Here is a 15246-nt window from a genome sequence, read left to right as displayed (position 1 = left end):
TTTACTGGTGCTGGGATGTTAACAACTATAGTGTATTTGCAGGCTAGATTCCCTTGTAATAAATATATAAAATCCTCTAGAATCCTAGGTATATAAACATTGTCTATTAACAGTATTAACAATGTATCTCTTTGCAGATGTTTTAATGTAACTGACAATCTGCCTCTAGTGTATTTTGGTATGGAGACTATACAGGTAGTCCTAAACTTGCAACATTTTATTTAGTGACCATTCAAAGTTACAATGACAATGAAAAAAGTGACTTATGAACATTTTTCTTAGTTACCTTTGCAGCATCCCCATGGTCATATGATCAAAATTCAGGTGCTTGGCAACTGGTTCATACTTATGACTATTGCTGTATCCAAAAGTCATGTGATCACCTTTCGCCACCTTCTGACAAGCAAAGTCAATGGGGAAGCCAGATTCACTTAACAACTGAGTTACTAACTTGTCAACTGCAGTGATTCACTTAACAACTGTGGCAAGAAAGGTCGTAAAATGGGACAAAACTCACTTAACAAATGTTTCACTTAACAACATAAATTTTGGGTTCAATTGTCATTGTAAGTCGAGGAGTACTTGTAATTAGCTGCAGTATTATATGTACCAACAACTTTATTAATGAATACAAGTGAAAATACAAGTTTTATTCATTTAGTAAATAAAGAGGAACAATAAAAATCAAGAAAAGTTTGAATGGAAAATCATTGCAAAGAGGGAGCCCTCATTTTTAATAATAGAACAAGAAGTTAAGACTGGCAAAACCAGCATTTGCACAGGTTTAATAAAGTAATATCCAGATTTCTATGTTTATAAATTGCACAAAGGGTGAAAAATATGGAAAAATTGTTCTGACCTATATTGATGGTAACAATTTGTGAAAATGTTACTATTACTAAAAAGATGGCATTTCAACTTTGTTTAATCTATTATTTGCTGTATTATTTTGAAAATAATATATAGAAGTTTTATTTTTCTCCCACTTTCCTCTAGAAGACATGCGAAGTGAAATCTTCAAAGCTTTGGAAGCTTTTCCCAATCTGAATTTACATGCATTTTAAGAGAACATTTATTTGCAAAAATGTAATTGGGGAAATGATTCCCTTGGGTACCCTGTAGTGTTAATAGCAAGTCCTTCCAGTGGGGATGAGTCTTAGAAATGATGGCAGACTTTCAGTGAGTTTTTAAACGGTATCTTTTATGCCAGGGTTAGAGATATCTGTTTAAAATCTCAGTTCTGACGTTCGAATAGAAATGAATGAATCTATCATTTTGGTCTGTTCAGTTTCTATTTTCCAAATTATAAATTATCTTTCACCTTTCTACCACAGTTGGATAAATATAACAAAAGAACAGAAAATTGATTTTAATTTTTGTACATGTTGAGATTTTTTCAGTGTTACATGCTTACTTTTTCCTTAACATAATTTAAAAGCTCTTTTCTTTTCCATGCACTATACTATGTATATTTTAATTTTCAAACTGCATTGCAATGCCCTGAAAAATAAATGCTGTACTGATGTTAGTGGCATCAGTCCCATAAAATTTGAATCAAACAAATTTCTCTTCCATGCCTAAATTCAACACATACTCATGCAGCATTGATGAAACATTCATTAAAACATTTCTATGGCTGCTCTTCTCTTCTTTGAAGCGAATCATTCATATAATATTTATTGTCAGAAAAGGAAAGGGGGCTTCTGTGCACAGGATGACAACTGTATCTTTCTTACATCCTCAAGAGTGGTAACACCCCCCCCCCCACCAGGTATAACTATTCCAAAATTACTTGTTGCAACATGAGGAGATATAATCTAAGACTGCTTAGAAGCTTTTGAGGCACAAATCGGGAGGCTCAGACAGAAACCGGATGCTGAAACGTAGTTGTCTAGTGTATAAGGGGATGGGGAAGGCACAGTGTAGGGAATGAATAGCAAAAAAAAAAAAAACCCATTTAAAGACATATATAGAAGCCAATCTCCTAACATTTCAAAATCTTGAAAGCCAATAAAAGTATGAAACTGAGTTAGTCCTTAGCTAAAACACACGACAGTATGCCCATGGCACAGGCACAGGAAATCATCTAGATGTTTACACAGTACGTTTTGGATCCTGATTTATTAAAATGTTGAGCACTCCACATATTGTAATTGTATAAGATAATAAGTTAAAAACCTATCCATAAAATCAATGAACTGATAAAATACAGTTTTAACCAAAATATATTCTCTCCAACATTTACTTTACCAAGCATACACCATACTCTTAAACCCAGAAGTGAGACATATTCAAAAGTAGTAGTTATAGAATTTTCAATTCTGCATGATTTTCTCCAAAAGTATATTCCAAGCTCTTTACAATACAAAAACATAAGATGTTAGACTTCTTCCTCTTTTAAAGAAAATATATAAATATATCAAGATAATTATCCAAATTTTTTAAATATAGCCATTTTTTAAATATTCTGTTTTAAAAATGGCACTCTATTTGAGGAACCAATTTATAAACCAAACACAAACATACAAATATAAAAAGAATGTTTTAACATTAGACAGCCTGTGCCTTGTGCATCCTGAGGTTGGGAAAAATGGGAGCATTAAAAAAGCAGGATATATAGAAATATGTAAAATTTTAGAATTGGTGAAGACAAGACTATGTACTTTTGTCAGAATATTCACAAAAATTTACAGAACAGAATGTAAAAAAACAGCATGTTAGCTAAAATGACATTGCTATCAATCATAAATGCATCACTGAAATTTTGCATATAAACACAAAAACTGTTGAAAAAACTTTTGCAATAAATCTTTTATCAGGTAACTTGATTATAAAATTATCAGCTAAAGAATTTTTGTTTAAATATGTTTGCATTAGCATAGTATATGTCTGGGGCAACCATAACTACTATGTTACAATAGTTGGTGGTGATAGTATACTGGAAGTAATATCCAGTATAACATCCCAAACACTTGGAATGTTTGAAAAAAATAGTCATTTTCATATAAATACCTCTTTGAATTTTCAGAAAACAGAAATTCAATCAATTCAGATGGAGAATTTTTATAATATTATTTTATACAGGTAGTCCTCAAACTTACGGCCACAATTGAATCTAACGTTTCTGTTGTTAAGGGAGAGATTTGTTAAGTGAGTTTTGCCCCATTTTACAACCTTTCTTGCTTCAGTTGTTTAGTGAATCACTGCAGTTGACAAGTTAGTAACCTGGCTGTTAACTAAATCTAGCTTCCTCATTAACATTGCTTGTCAGGTGGTCACAAAATGTGACCATATGACCTTAGGACACGGCAATGGTGGTAAATATGAACCAAGCAGCTGAATTTTGATCACATGATCAGGAGGATGCTGCAAAGGTGGTAACTATGAAAAACGGTCATAAGTCACTTTTTGAATCAACTTTGAATGATCACTTAACAAACTGTTGTAAGTCGAGAATTACCTGTATTTCAGAATAACATATAACTTAGTATATATGCTGTTAGAAAAGTGTTTTAACAAACATATTAATGCAAACCAAAACAAAACAAAATTAAGTATTTACCTTTTTAAAAATTCATTTTTAAAAAAAATCTATTTTAAGTATGAAGAAGCATTTTTCAGAAAGTTGCTTATATATTGAAATTACTTTAAAATGCTTTCACAACTATATTGTGAGCTGAAACTAGGCAGTAATGCATTCTAAGGGCAGATTATGTGTAGAAATATTGCTTATACACAGCAGTCTTGATTAACCATTCTGTATGATCTTAAAAATCAATTGTTCTTCCAGAAAAAGTAAAAAAAAAATCAAAAGAATTTTTTTTTCAACAGCAGCTTCGTTCTAGGAGGACATCCAATATTCTTGAGAAGGTAACAAATATAGGCAAGATGATTTTGTATCTGTGATCTGAATTTAAAATACAATCACTATGTGATATCCAAATTTAGATTCTAGATAAGGTAGTTATATCTTCAAATGCAATGCATACATCCTAAAACTCCATGTGCAATTTCCAAAAAACTGGTTCTACACAATCAAAGATTTTTCAGAGAAGTTAAGGGGAAATTGACAATCTTAGCAAACAGCAGGAGTGCCCATTTGGTTCCACACTGCTTTGGGATGAGTTTTGACACTGCTTAGTTACCAACCAGAAACCAAAGCTGAGTTTCATGTAAAAGATACACTTTTTTCAATGACTGAAACTGGTTTTACAAGGGAAAACAATGCTCTGCTTGAGAAATATATATAGCAAGCTGCATAACTGGGCTTTTACTGCTTAAAATAGTTTTAACTTAACATGTGATGTGCAGAACACTCACAAAATAGCAATATCAACTACTTCTTTACCTATTAGCTTACTGTTTGACCTTGAAATTGTTCCATTTCTAATTCTGATGTATACCTTGAAAAGCCATTCCCACTTTTTTCTCCCTTTCCCGCCCTCTTAAAGACAATCCCAAAGCAAATTTATATGATCTGAGCAACATTATTTCACAGTGCAAAAAAGATTCTTGTTTCTGGTCACTTCCCATGTCTTTACTTTGGAAGAAGTCCTTACAGAGGCTCTCTGCCTTTTTTCTGGAACACCCATTGCAGCTGCAGTATTCAAAAATGTTCTTTTTGACTTCCTTGACACTGTCAACTTTTTAATGTCAGCTTTTTTTTTCTGAAGATGCTTTTTTATGGCAGTGTTCTTTGAGTGGTGCCTGAGAATAGATGATTTAAGAGTACAAGATTTTTTTTTAATCTCTCCTATTTGCTGAGTTGTCCTTCTGGGTGGTTGTTTCCTACTGCCTTTCTTAACAAGGTCATGTTTGATCAAAATTAGCTCTGAAGTTTTTTTCGGAAACCCTGATTCTTTACTATTGATTTTTTTCCTCTGCCATGTTTTCTTTGGATTGTCTCTTTCTAAACAATCAGCAGTATGGGACTTCAAGGGACATTTGACTCCTTTCCTCTTAAATGGATTGAATTGAAAGTCACCTTCCTGCTGTGATTGATGTGACTTCAATGGTGAAATAAATAAGTGTTTACAGCATTTCTCTGAACAGTTATAGACCAAGCATTCTGATTTTTCGGATGAAATAGAAGGCTCCTCTGGCTTATGATTTGAATTCATACCATTCTCCTTAACAGGGTCCAGCAAGAGAGATGCCGCATGGTTGTCTGGGGAATTGAAGGGCTTTGATGTATACTGGATATCAGCTTGTTTCTTCCGGTTTCCATCGAAGTTGAGGTTCCTGAATAGCTGTCGAACATGTGCTGGCTTCTTTGTCTTCCCCCCAGCTATGCATTTGGGAGGTGTTTTTAAAATTCGATTCGTCAGAGGATCGTAATACTTAATAGAGGTTTGTTTGTACTTGTACCTTACAGAATCTTTGCTATCTGTGGAATTGTGACTTTTAATTTTGGGAATCTCTTCAGCCTTGTTCCTAAATTGTTTCATCTCTGGACATGAAAGAACATAGACTAGTGTTTGTGGCTGTAAAGGGCTCATGATTTTGGTATAAGATTTAGGAAGCTTAAGAGCACATAACCTAGTTTTCATGGTAGGCGTTTTCTCATTCTCTGACCAAAGGAGGTTGGCCATCTGATTTTGTAGCTGATAGTCCTTCCTAATTATTTTTTGCTTAACTACCGGATACTGTATTAAACTGGTTTGTGTGCCATGGCTAACCTTGACTACTTGGCATCTTGAGGCAAGGCGGCAAATTCTTTTTTGGGGATTCTTCAGGGGCTTTGGAACATGTATTTCTGAAGTTGCAGATAGGTTGCTGAAGTCAGGACCATCACTTAGCCCATCAGTACATTCTGGAAGCCCTTTAGCGGGCCTAGCCTCTGTTTTGTTAGGTGAAACTGCATTCATCCTCTCATCAATCTTTTGAGTTTTTTTTCTTGGTGTACGATGAGCCAAGGGCTCAGTATCAAAATGGCACCGGAAGCGGCCTTCTCTAAAATCCCGCACAAGTGCTTCAATTTTCATATCATCTTCGTACATGATCTGAGACCAGGTTTTTCCTACAAAGGAAGGAGGCACATGAGGCAGAGCTGGAAGAACAGGTTCTTTGTTTTGAATTGAAATATCATTTTCTGCTTCTGTTTGCTGCACTGAAACATTTTTGAAAATGGAACTGAGTTGGGTGCCATAGTTTTCATCTTGTAGATTTACTTTAACTTCTTTGAGAAGTTCTAGATTTTTAGCAGCTAACTTGGACAGGTTTGCTTGTGAATCCACAGCTGCGTCACAATCAAAACTCATATCTGAACCATGCAGGCTACTGTGATCTAAAAGTGACCGAATATTTACACAGGAATTTGTATCTTCTTCTCTGCAAGGCAACTCTTTGGGAGGAGGCTCATAACAATATTTCAAAATGACCTGTTCAATAATTTCATTGATAGAACTTTCAGCACTTCTGCACAAATGTTCTTTTTGTCTTGGTAATTGGGGAGCTGCTTGAAAATTCAGGGAATTGCTGGTGCCCACAGGTTTTCTAGCATTCCTGAGACAGAGGTTAATCTGAGTTGCATCCTGAGATTCTAAGTCATCTTGCTTTAAAAAAAGTTGACCTGAGATTAAAGAGTTGCCTTTATTATAGACAGGACTCTCTTGAAAATGTGAAACAGTTTTTGACAGGACTGGCTGTAAAACAAGATTTTTGTTTGAATTCAAAAATCCATCTTGGTTGCATATATCTTGGGTAGCCTGTTCACATATGTCATCTGCTTTTACTGGATAGCTAATATTTTTTGCAAGTCTATGAGGAGTGAATGGTACCTGGCTAACAGGTAATGGATGGTGTAAAACATCCTTAGCTGTAAATGAGACTTTCTGACTACTATTTTCGGTCAAAAGGTTTGTTGGACCAAGATTATTTATATTACTAGAAATATCCATATTTTGTTGTGAAGCTCCTAGTTTGGGTTGTTGTCCCCTTCCCAGAGTCTGGATAGGTAGAAGTTCTACAGAAGCCTTCTTCTGCTTTTCATAGCTCTGGGAAATAAAGCAGCCTGATTCAGCAGTGAATCCACTCTCAATGTTTGGATTTTCCACCCTGCTCGTCTGTCTCTCCTTCTCTTTGACTTCCACTGAAACAGCAGCCCCATCTTTTGCAAGAAGCTGGGAGTTGAATGGCATGTCATCGTAAGTTGGTCTAGGGAAAGGGAAAAAATACACATCAATATTATAAATTATTGAACATTAAAGCAGAATGCGTAACTAAGGGATGAAAAGCCAGGAGAGTTAATAAAACTTTAATGGTCCTATTACAGTAGGATGACTAGCAGTACCACTGCAAACCAAATTGGCTTATAAGCCACTCAGGAACTTACAAGTCTGAGCTCTGAATTTCATGGATTCATATGTTGTTTAAATCCCACTGCTATATAATGATGAGGCATGAAAGGGAACTTTCAACATTATGCTTCATTGGGGAGATGACACCATGATCTCCATAATCATTTTTTGTGTCAAAACTTTCAGTCACAATAATTAATATGTTCTGATATAACAATCATGATTCATGTCTAGGTCCACATAAGACACCGAACCAAACTAACCAGATTAGTTAAAATGGCATAATACAGAAATCTGCAAATTAATCAACTATATTTCAAGCCAACATATCTTGAAAAATTAGCCTTAGCTATGTTAATTGCAGGAAACTTTAATGTAATCATGAAATCTTTAACTTTAAACTTTAATGTACGGTAATCATATTCATCCAGCTGAATATGTTGTTATTCAAAAGTAGCAAAGGTCCATGTCTATATTATAAAATGAGAAACCTTACAGTGCCACTGATTTTTAAAGAAAATCAGAAGCAAAATCTATGAAGAAAATAATTTATACTCAATATTGCTGCATATACAAAAAACAAAAAATGGACTTTCACTAGAAACTCAGACAAATCTACAAATATCTAAGTAATAAAAATATTAAAGTTTATTTTAATTAATATGAGTTAAGCGAGATTATTTTGGATTATTTTGATGCCACTAGTCTCTCTCTTTATCCCTCTCATAAACACTAATTTTAAAAATTGATAAGCAAAAAGTTATATGTAGTCCTCGACTTTACAAGGAATTGGAATTTCTGTCATTAATAGTCAAAAAACGCAAAAAACACTGCTAAGCAACAACAATCACTACACTTCCAGTTGCCGTCATTAACTAAATACCAGAGTTATTAGATGAGGCAACTTCCTGCTGACTTCCCACAATGAAAGTCAGTGGGACAGCCTTCCCTAGTGGCTTCCTCATTGACATTTCATTCTCTGCTGGTCATAACCATCATTCGTTCAGTGCTTCTGTGATTTGGAATAGTCACTGACTGAATGGTAGTAGGTCAAGGACTACCTACTATGTTTTCCCTGAAAATACGACCTACCCCCAAATAAGCCCCAGCCTGTTTTTACGTGTGTGCCTAATATAAGCCCTACTACAGAAATAAGCCCTAGAGAAGGGGGATGGGCATGGCCAGCATAGGAGGTGGCGAGCACATGTGAGCCGATGGGTGTTGTGATGTGCTGGTGGCCTACGGAGCTGGCAGCAGAGTCGGAAAGTGAGGAGGTTGGGGAGGAACATGGGAGTCTGGGGAACGCTCAGAGAAGGGTTCTGCATGGGAGGCAGAGAGGGGGCCAGGGCCATCTGGGAGTTATGTGCTGCCTCCGGAGCCTGCAGAGTCGGACATAAGCGAGGAAGAGAACAAGGGGAGCCTGTTCCCAATGCACGCATGCACAGAGCTGCCAGAGGGCAAGAACAGTTAAGACAAAAGGGGCGACTCGGGAGTAAGGCTTGGAGATGATTGGCCCCTCCCATAAGTCATAAAGGAGGAGCAAAGGCACATGAGTCTTTGCAGGAAGCAACTTTGTTCGTGCTGGTCGGTTAAAATTCTGAAGCTCTGTTTTGACTCTGTGCTCTGTGTGGCTTTGCAAAGCTAATTGGCAATTATGTCTTTGGCAGCGTTTCAAGGGAGATAAAGATGGGTGCTTATCAGCCTTATCCTGAAAGACTTTGGCAGACTTCTGTTAGACTCTTTACAAACTATTTGTGACTCATTATGGGCTGTTAATGAACATAATTCATAGCAGTTGAAATAAACAGAGGGTCTTTGGGACTAAGTATGTGCCTTGTATTGTCTCAGGAAGCCTAGGTCAGAACAATGGGGTCTGGCAGCAGCCACAACCTGCGCAGCACAGATGTGTTGAGTACCTGTGCAAGCAGCAGGTGGAAGCAGAGGTAGGGGGGAGACTGGTGATCCAAACAAGCCGCAAGGGCCAAGAGAAAGCTGAACGTCTGGAAGCTTGTCTTCACATAGCGCCACAGGCAACAGCTAGAGGCAGAGGCATGGGAGGGGGGGAGACAGGCAATCCAGGCACGCCATCTGGGCTGCAGGTAACTCAAGCGGTGGTGACTGGAGTGGCAGGCGGCCGTGGGAGGCTTGTCTTTGCATCTCTTGGCTTTCCTTCCGCTCCATGCATCAGGATTGCCCACCTTCCACTTCGTGGCTTCCGCTCAGCACAGTCCCTGAGTGTGCCAACCAAGGGACCAGCGGGCTGCAGCTGCTGCCTGATACTATTGGTCCCCATGCACTTGCTGGCTCTTGTGTACGCTCTGAGGGCAGGGCACCCAGCCAGGCTGATCACCCTGGATTTAAGTTTTCCCAAAAATAAGTCCTAGTGCTTCTTTTGGGGCCCAAAAGAAAATAAGACCGGATCTTATTTTCGGGGAAACATTCCACTATGGGATACTCTCTACATGGGGCTTCCCTTGAGATGCACTCGGAGACTACAGTTGGTCCAGAACGCGGCCGCGCGGGTGATTATGGGGAGGACTAGATACTCCCCTGTAACACCTCTCCTGCGCGAGCTGCACTGGCTTCCTGTGGTCTACCGAGTGCGTTTCAAGGTTTTGATTATGATCTTTAAAGCGCTTCATGGCACAGGGCCTAGTTATATGCAGGATCGCATCCTGCCCCACACATCCCTACGACCAATTCGCTCACACAGAGAGGGACTTCTCCGGGTGCCGTCCGCCAAACAGTGCCGGGGGGCGACACCCAGGAGCAGAGCCTTCTCTGTGATGGGCCCAGCCCTGTGGAATGACCTCCCCCGTGACATCAGGATTACTTCCGATCTCCGCTCCTTCCGTGTACAGCTGAAGACCCACCTCTTTCAATTATCTGGCCTGGCTCAATCGTAATTTCTCTTATTCCTCCTAACTGTTTTTTAAATTGTCTTTAAATATTAATTCTTAATTGCATATTGGGTTTTTACAATTTGGGGTATTTTAATGCTGATTTTTAGCTGTCTAAATGATGAAATTTGTTACCTCCTCCGTGTATGCGTGTATGTGTGTTTTGTATTTATGTATGTTTATGTGCTGTTATATATCTTTTATGTTTTATGCTCCATTGTACGCCGCCCCGAGTCCTACTTGGAAAGGGAGCGGCTAATAAATCCAAATTATTATTATTATTATTATTATTATTATTATTATTATTATTATAGCTGTATAAAAAACAAAAACAAAAAACAATCCCTCCATTCTCACTTACATTTGTAAACAAAAATGTTTTTCAAGTCATGACCGGACTTTTCTGTTAATTAACTCTTGTCATTTCTGTCAATAGTCATTCCACTATGGGATACTATGGGATTTTAATTTTTAAAATCCTTAGTAAGTCAATTCTGCTGCTGCACTTCTACTCTTCAATGGTAATATAGTCCTTGTCCTATGATCATTTGTTGAGTGACCAGTTATGACAGTGATGAAAAAATAGATTTACGACAGGTCCTCGGAAGTCTGGCTGTTCCAGCAGCCATCCCAACTCACCCCATGTGATGATTGGTACCAGGACACTTGGCAATCCATATGCACTCATGACTGACTGCCATGACATAAAACTACTGCCTTCAGAAATATCTTCCGCACCATCAATATAGCCCACTACATAAAAGCTGAAAGTTTTTAAAAAATCCTCCTTTAGGCTCCTAACTTTTATAAATAATATATCAAGTACGAACAAAATACTATTTCAGCCATTAAAACAACCCATTTAATGGCTGGTTGCTGCACATCAGTAATAGCCCAATGTTGATGTCAACTGAAGAATTAAATAGTGAGAAGTACCAATAGTATCCTCATAATCAATGCTCAAACAGAATTTTATGAATAGATTTTGAAAGGAAACTTAAAGCACTGAATTCTCACTTCCCAATTAAGATTCCACAAAATGGTTTAAGTTCAGTACAAAGTGACTCTAGTCCAGGTAAGGCTTGCAACTTGCCAGATACATAATGGTTTGATGGAAACACAACAGAAATTGGGGGGGGGGGGGGAGAGATAAAGTTTAACCTGGGAATCTCACTTTTTCTCTACTCATCTGCCATACCAACCTCTTAACAGAAGGCTCCAGAGCTTAGCTTGGTCATTCAGCAAGTGCTGCTCCTACCTTTAGAAAGAACTCATCTCTCCCTCCATATAACATTCTTCCCCATTTTTTGTAATTTTGCAATAATAGATCTAACTAGGCTTGGAATCAATTTACTTCAGTGATCATAATATTGTTAAACATTATGTCCAATTTATGAGTTGCTGCAAAATAGAATTTACAATTTCTCTTAAAGGAAACCCATGACATTTATATCAGGCTTATTTCTTACTATGATTAGAATCACTTATCAAATGAGTCAGGGTTAGGGCACTCTGCTATATAAAGAAAGCCAACTATTTATCACAATGGTCATTATCTGAATATCATGCTAAGCAGTTCCCTTTTAGTAAGATATGAACCAGCTTAGCCTCTTCCTGGAAGACAAAGTCCCCTCCTCTCCTGAAGTTTAGTGCTTTCATTTACACTTTTGTTAATGAAATTAGGGACTATTATTATACATGGTCACATTAAACAAGCCAGCTTTAGAAATAAAACATCTTGAAATTAGGTTTATTTTAAACTAGAGTTTCATTCCAGTTAAATAAAAATGGAAGTAAATGGAGGAAGGAAAATTGTGCAAGGCCAGTAGGCTTAGTTGACTACATCTCTACTGATTTAAAGTAGATGTCACTCTATTGTTTATAATTCTTCCAAAAGTTGCTATGAAATTTTAATTTTTAATATGACCAAGGGGGAAAATATATGGAGGGAATTGTAATAATCTATTTAATTTAACATCTGTCCTGGCACCACTTAGTTTTTGCAATGCAATTACTAGCACATCTCTTAAGTGAAAGCAATTATTGACATGGCACTCAATACATAACTTCATACCATACATCTTTTCTTGAGGTACCACTCTGGGAGGAGTTTGACTCTGTTGCCGCTGAGGATATGGACAGGCTACGCGGGCGACTGCGGGCCACCACATGTTTATTGGACCCGTGTCCCTCCTGGCTTGTACTGGCAGCCTGGGAGGCTACACGAGACTGGCTCCTGGGGCTGGTGAACGCCTCGCTGAGGGAGGGGTTCCTACCAGCCGCCTTGAAAGAGGCGGTGGTGAGGCCCCTACTTAAGAGGACTTCCCTGGACCCAGTAGAGTTAGCCAATTATCGTCCGGTCTCCAACCTTCCCTTTTTAGCGAAGGTTGTTGAGAGTGTGGTGGCGCAACAGTTCCCTCGACACCTGGAGGAAACTACTTATCTAGACCCGCGCCAGTCCGGTTTTCGACCCGGCCACAGCACTGAGACGGCTTTGGTCGCGTTGGTGGATGATCTCTGGAGGGCGAAGGATGGGGGTTGTTCCTCCATCCTAGTCCTGTTAGATCTCTCAGCGGCCTTCGATACCATCGACCATAGTATCCTATTGCGTCGGCTGGAGGGGATGGGGGTGAGGGGCACCGTTTTGCGGTGGTTCTCCTCCTTCCTCTCCGGTCGGACGCAATGTGTGTTGGCGGGGGAGCAGAGGTCGACCCTGAGGCCGCTCACGTGCGGAGTGCCACAGGGGTCGGTCCTCTCACCTCTCCTGTTCAACACATACATGAAACCGCTGGGCGAGATCATTCGAGGATTCGGGGTTGAGTGCCATCTGTATGCAGATAACACTCAGCTATACATCTCTACCCCGAACCACCCCAACGAAGCCGTCGAGGTGATGTCCCGGTGTGTGGAAGCCGTGCGGGTCTGGATGGGTGACAACAGACTCAAGCTCAACCCTTCCAAGATGGAGTGGCTGTGGCTACCGGCGCCCCGCTTTAGCCAATGTGTTCCATCTCTGGCCATCGGGGGGGAACAACTGCCCCCGGCGGATAGGGCATGCAATTTGGGCGTCCTCCTAGATTCCTGGCTGTCGCTAGATAATCATGTGATGGCAGTAGCTAGGGGGGCGTTCCGCCAGGTTCGCCTGGTGTGCCAATTGCGCCCCCTACTAGAGCGGGACGCCCTTCGCACAGTCACTCATGCCCTGGTGACTTCCCGTCTTGATTACTGCAATGCTCTCTACATGGGGCTCCCCTTGAGATGCACCCGAAGGCTCCAGCTGGTTCAGAATGCAGCCGCGCGGGTTATTATGGGGAGTACTAGGTACTCCCATGTAACACCTTTCCTGCGTGAGCTGCACTGGCTGCCTGTGGCTTTTTGGGTGTGTTTCAAGGTGCTGATTGTCATCTTCAAAGCGCTCCATGGCTTGGGACCTAGTTACCTGCGGGATCGCATTCTACCCCACACATCCCTGCGACCAATCCGCTCTCACAGAGAGGGACTCCTCCGGGTACCTTCCGCTAAGCAGTGCGGGCGGGCGGTGCCTAGGAATAGGGCCTTCTCTGTGATGGGCCCAACCCTCTGGAACGACCTCCCCCCCGATATTAGAACCACCTTGGATCTCCGCTCCTTCCGCAAGAAACTCAAGACCCACCTGTTCCGACTAGCCGGCCTGGCCTAATTGTAATTGTAATTGTACTTACAGGGAACACCCACTACTGACCTTCCTGGATGGCTTTCTAAATTTTAAATTTTGGGGTTTTAACTGGTTTTAGAATTGTTTTTAATTATTTAATTAGTTTGGGTTGTATATACAGATGGTATGTGTCCGTTGTTTTGTCTGATGTTTTATGTTATGTTTTGTTGTTTTATACACGAACGGTCTGTACACCGCCCCGAGTCCCTATGGGGAGAGGGGGCGGTCTATAAATTTAATAAAACCTAAACCTAAACCTTTTCTGATATTTATATTATTATTAATTTAGGAAATAGTTCATAATGTTGATTATATATGGCAAACTTCAAATTCAATGATAGTACATTCAGAACGAAGACACAAAATCACAAAAAAAGCTACTGTATTAATTGAACTAAGTCTTAACTATCACATCAGCATTTCATATTTGCAACTGCAAATGTCTTAGTTTATAACTTTATTTTTTAGATCAAATTTTATTCCTTCCTCTTTCTTGTGTTTTTCATTTTTTATTTTAGCTTTCATATATTCATGCACTAAACAGATATGTAAATGCTCAAATCCCAATTGGTTTGTTCGCTTGGAGTGAATAGCAAATATTGAAAATATTCCCTCTGGGCCTGTAAAGAATGCACCTACAGTAAAGTGTTGGCTTAGCAACTAAAGCATCTCTGGTTGAAAGTATCTGAGTAGTGATTCCTCCAAATTAGAGGAATGGCTTTGCTCTAAACATCAGCACCATGTGATATTTAAATGATTTCCGGACAAGCTTCAAATTTATTGCAATAGGAATACTCAAAAAGTAATTTTTGAGATGTCCAGGTCATGGAACACATTTCCCCCCCAGTCATACAGTATATTCCTTCAGAGTATTTGAAACGCCATCCAGATTTCAACAGCATCACCAACAAGCAATGCTCTTTCTGGATTGCTTTTTAAGAATATGAATGCAGGCTCTGACATATTGATAATATCTTTCATATGACCAACCTAATTTTAAGTACTTTGGATAAGATCTTTTATTAATTGCCCAGTTGTTGCTTAAATGGTTCAAGCACAACATTCTTTTCAATCTCATAGGGAAGATCTAATTTATAACCATCTGCTTTCTAACGCAAAATTGAAGCAAAATGGCCATTAGAATAGCAATTTGTAGCTGCCAGGGAATCATAAGTTTTGGGTAGATGCTAGGGAGATGACTTGGCAAGGGAAGGATGCTGCAGACACACACTACAGAGTTCGAGATCCATGAGATTTCATACTCCACAGCATGCTTCTTGGGAGAAAAAGCAACTGTAGCAACTTATGGGAGTGATTTGAGACCTTCCCTGCTAGCTTCCCACTGTTTGTGGGA

General features: G+C 39.3%; 1 protein-coding gene across 1 annotated transcript in view; it reads right to left on the bottom strand.

Annotated features, from left to right (window-relative positions):
* Positions 1-1890: 1890 nt before the first annotated feature.
* The window catches only part of ZDBF2 (zinc finger DBF-type containing 2), a 30640-nt gene continuing 17284 nt past the window's right edge, over positions 1891-15246 (bottom strand). The window contains exon 7 of the mRNA XM_081939332.1: positions 1891-7155. Within this exon, the coding sequence (XP_081795458.1) occupies positions 4488-7155 (2668 nt within the window). The 3' untranslated portion in view covers positions 1891-4487. The remainder of the gene's footprint in view (positions 7156-15246) is intronic.

The sequence above is a fragment of the Natrix helvetica genome (genome assembly GCF_964273705.1).
Source record: "Natrix helvetica genome assembly, chromosome: 1".
Taxonomy (NCBI): domain Eukaryota; kingdom Metazoa; phylum Chordata; class Lepidosauria; order Squamata; family Natricidae; genus Natrix; species Natrix helvetica.
This window is presented reverse-complemented; position numbering and strand designations above follow the sequence as displayed.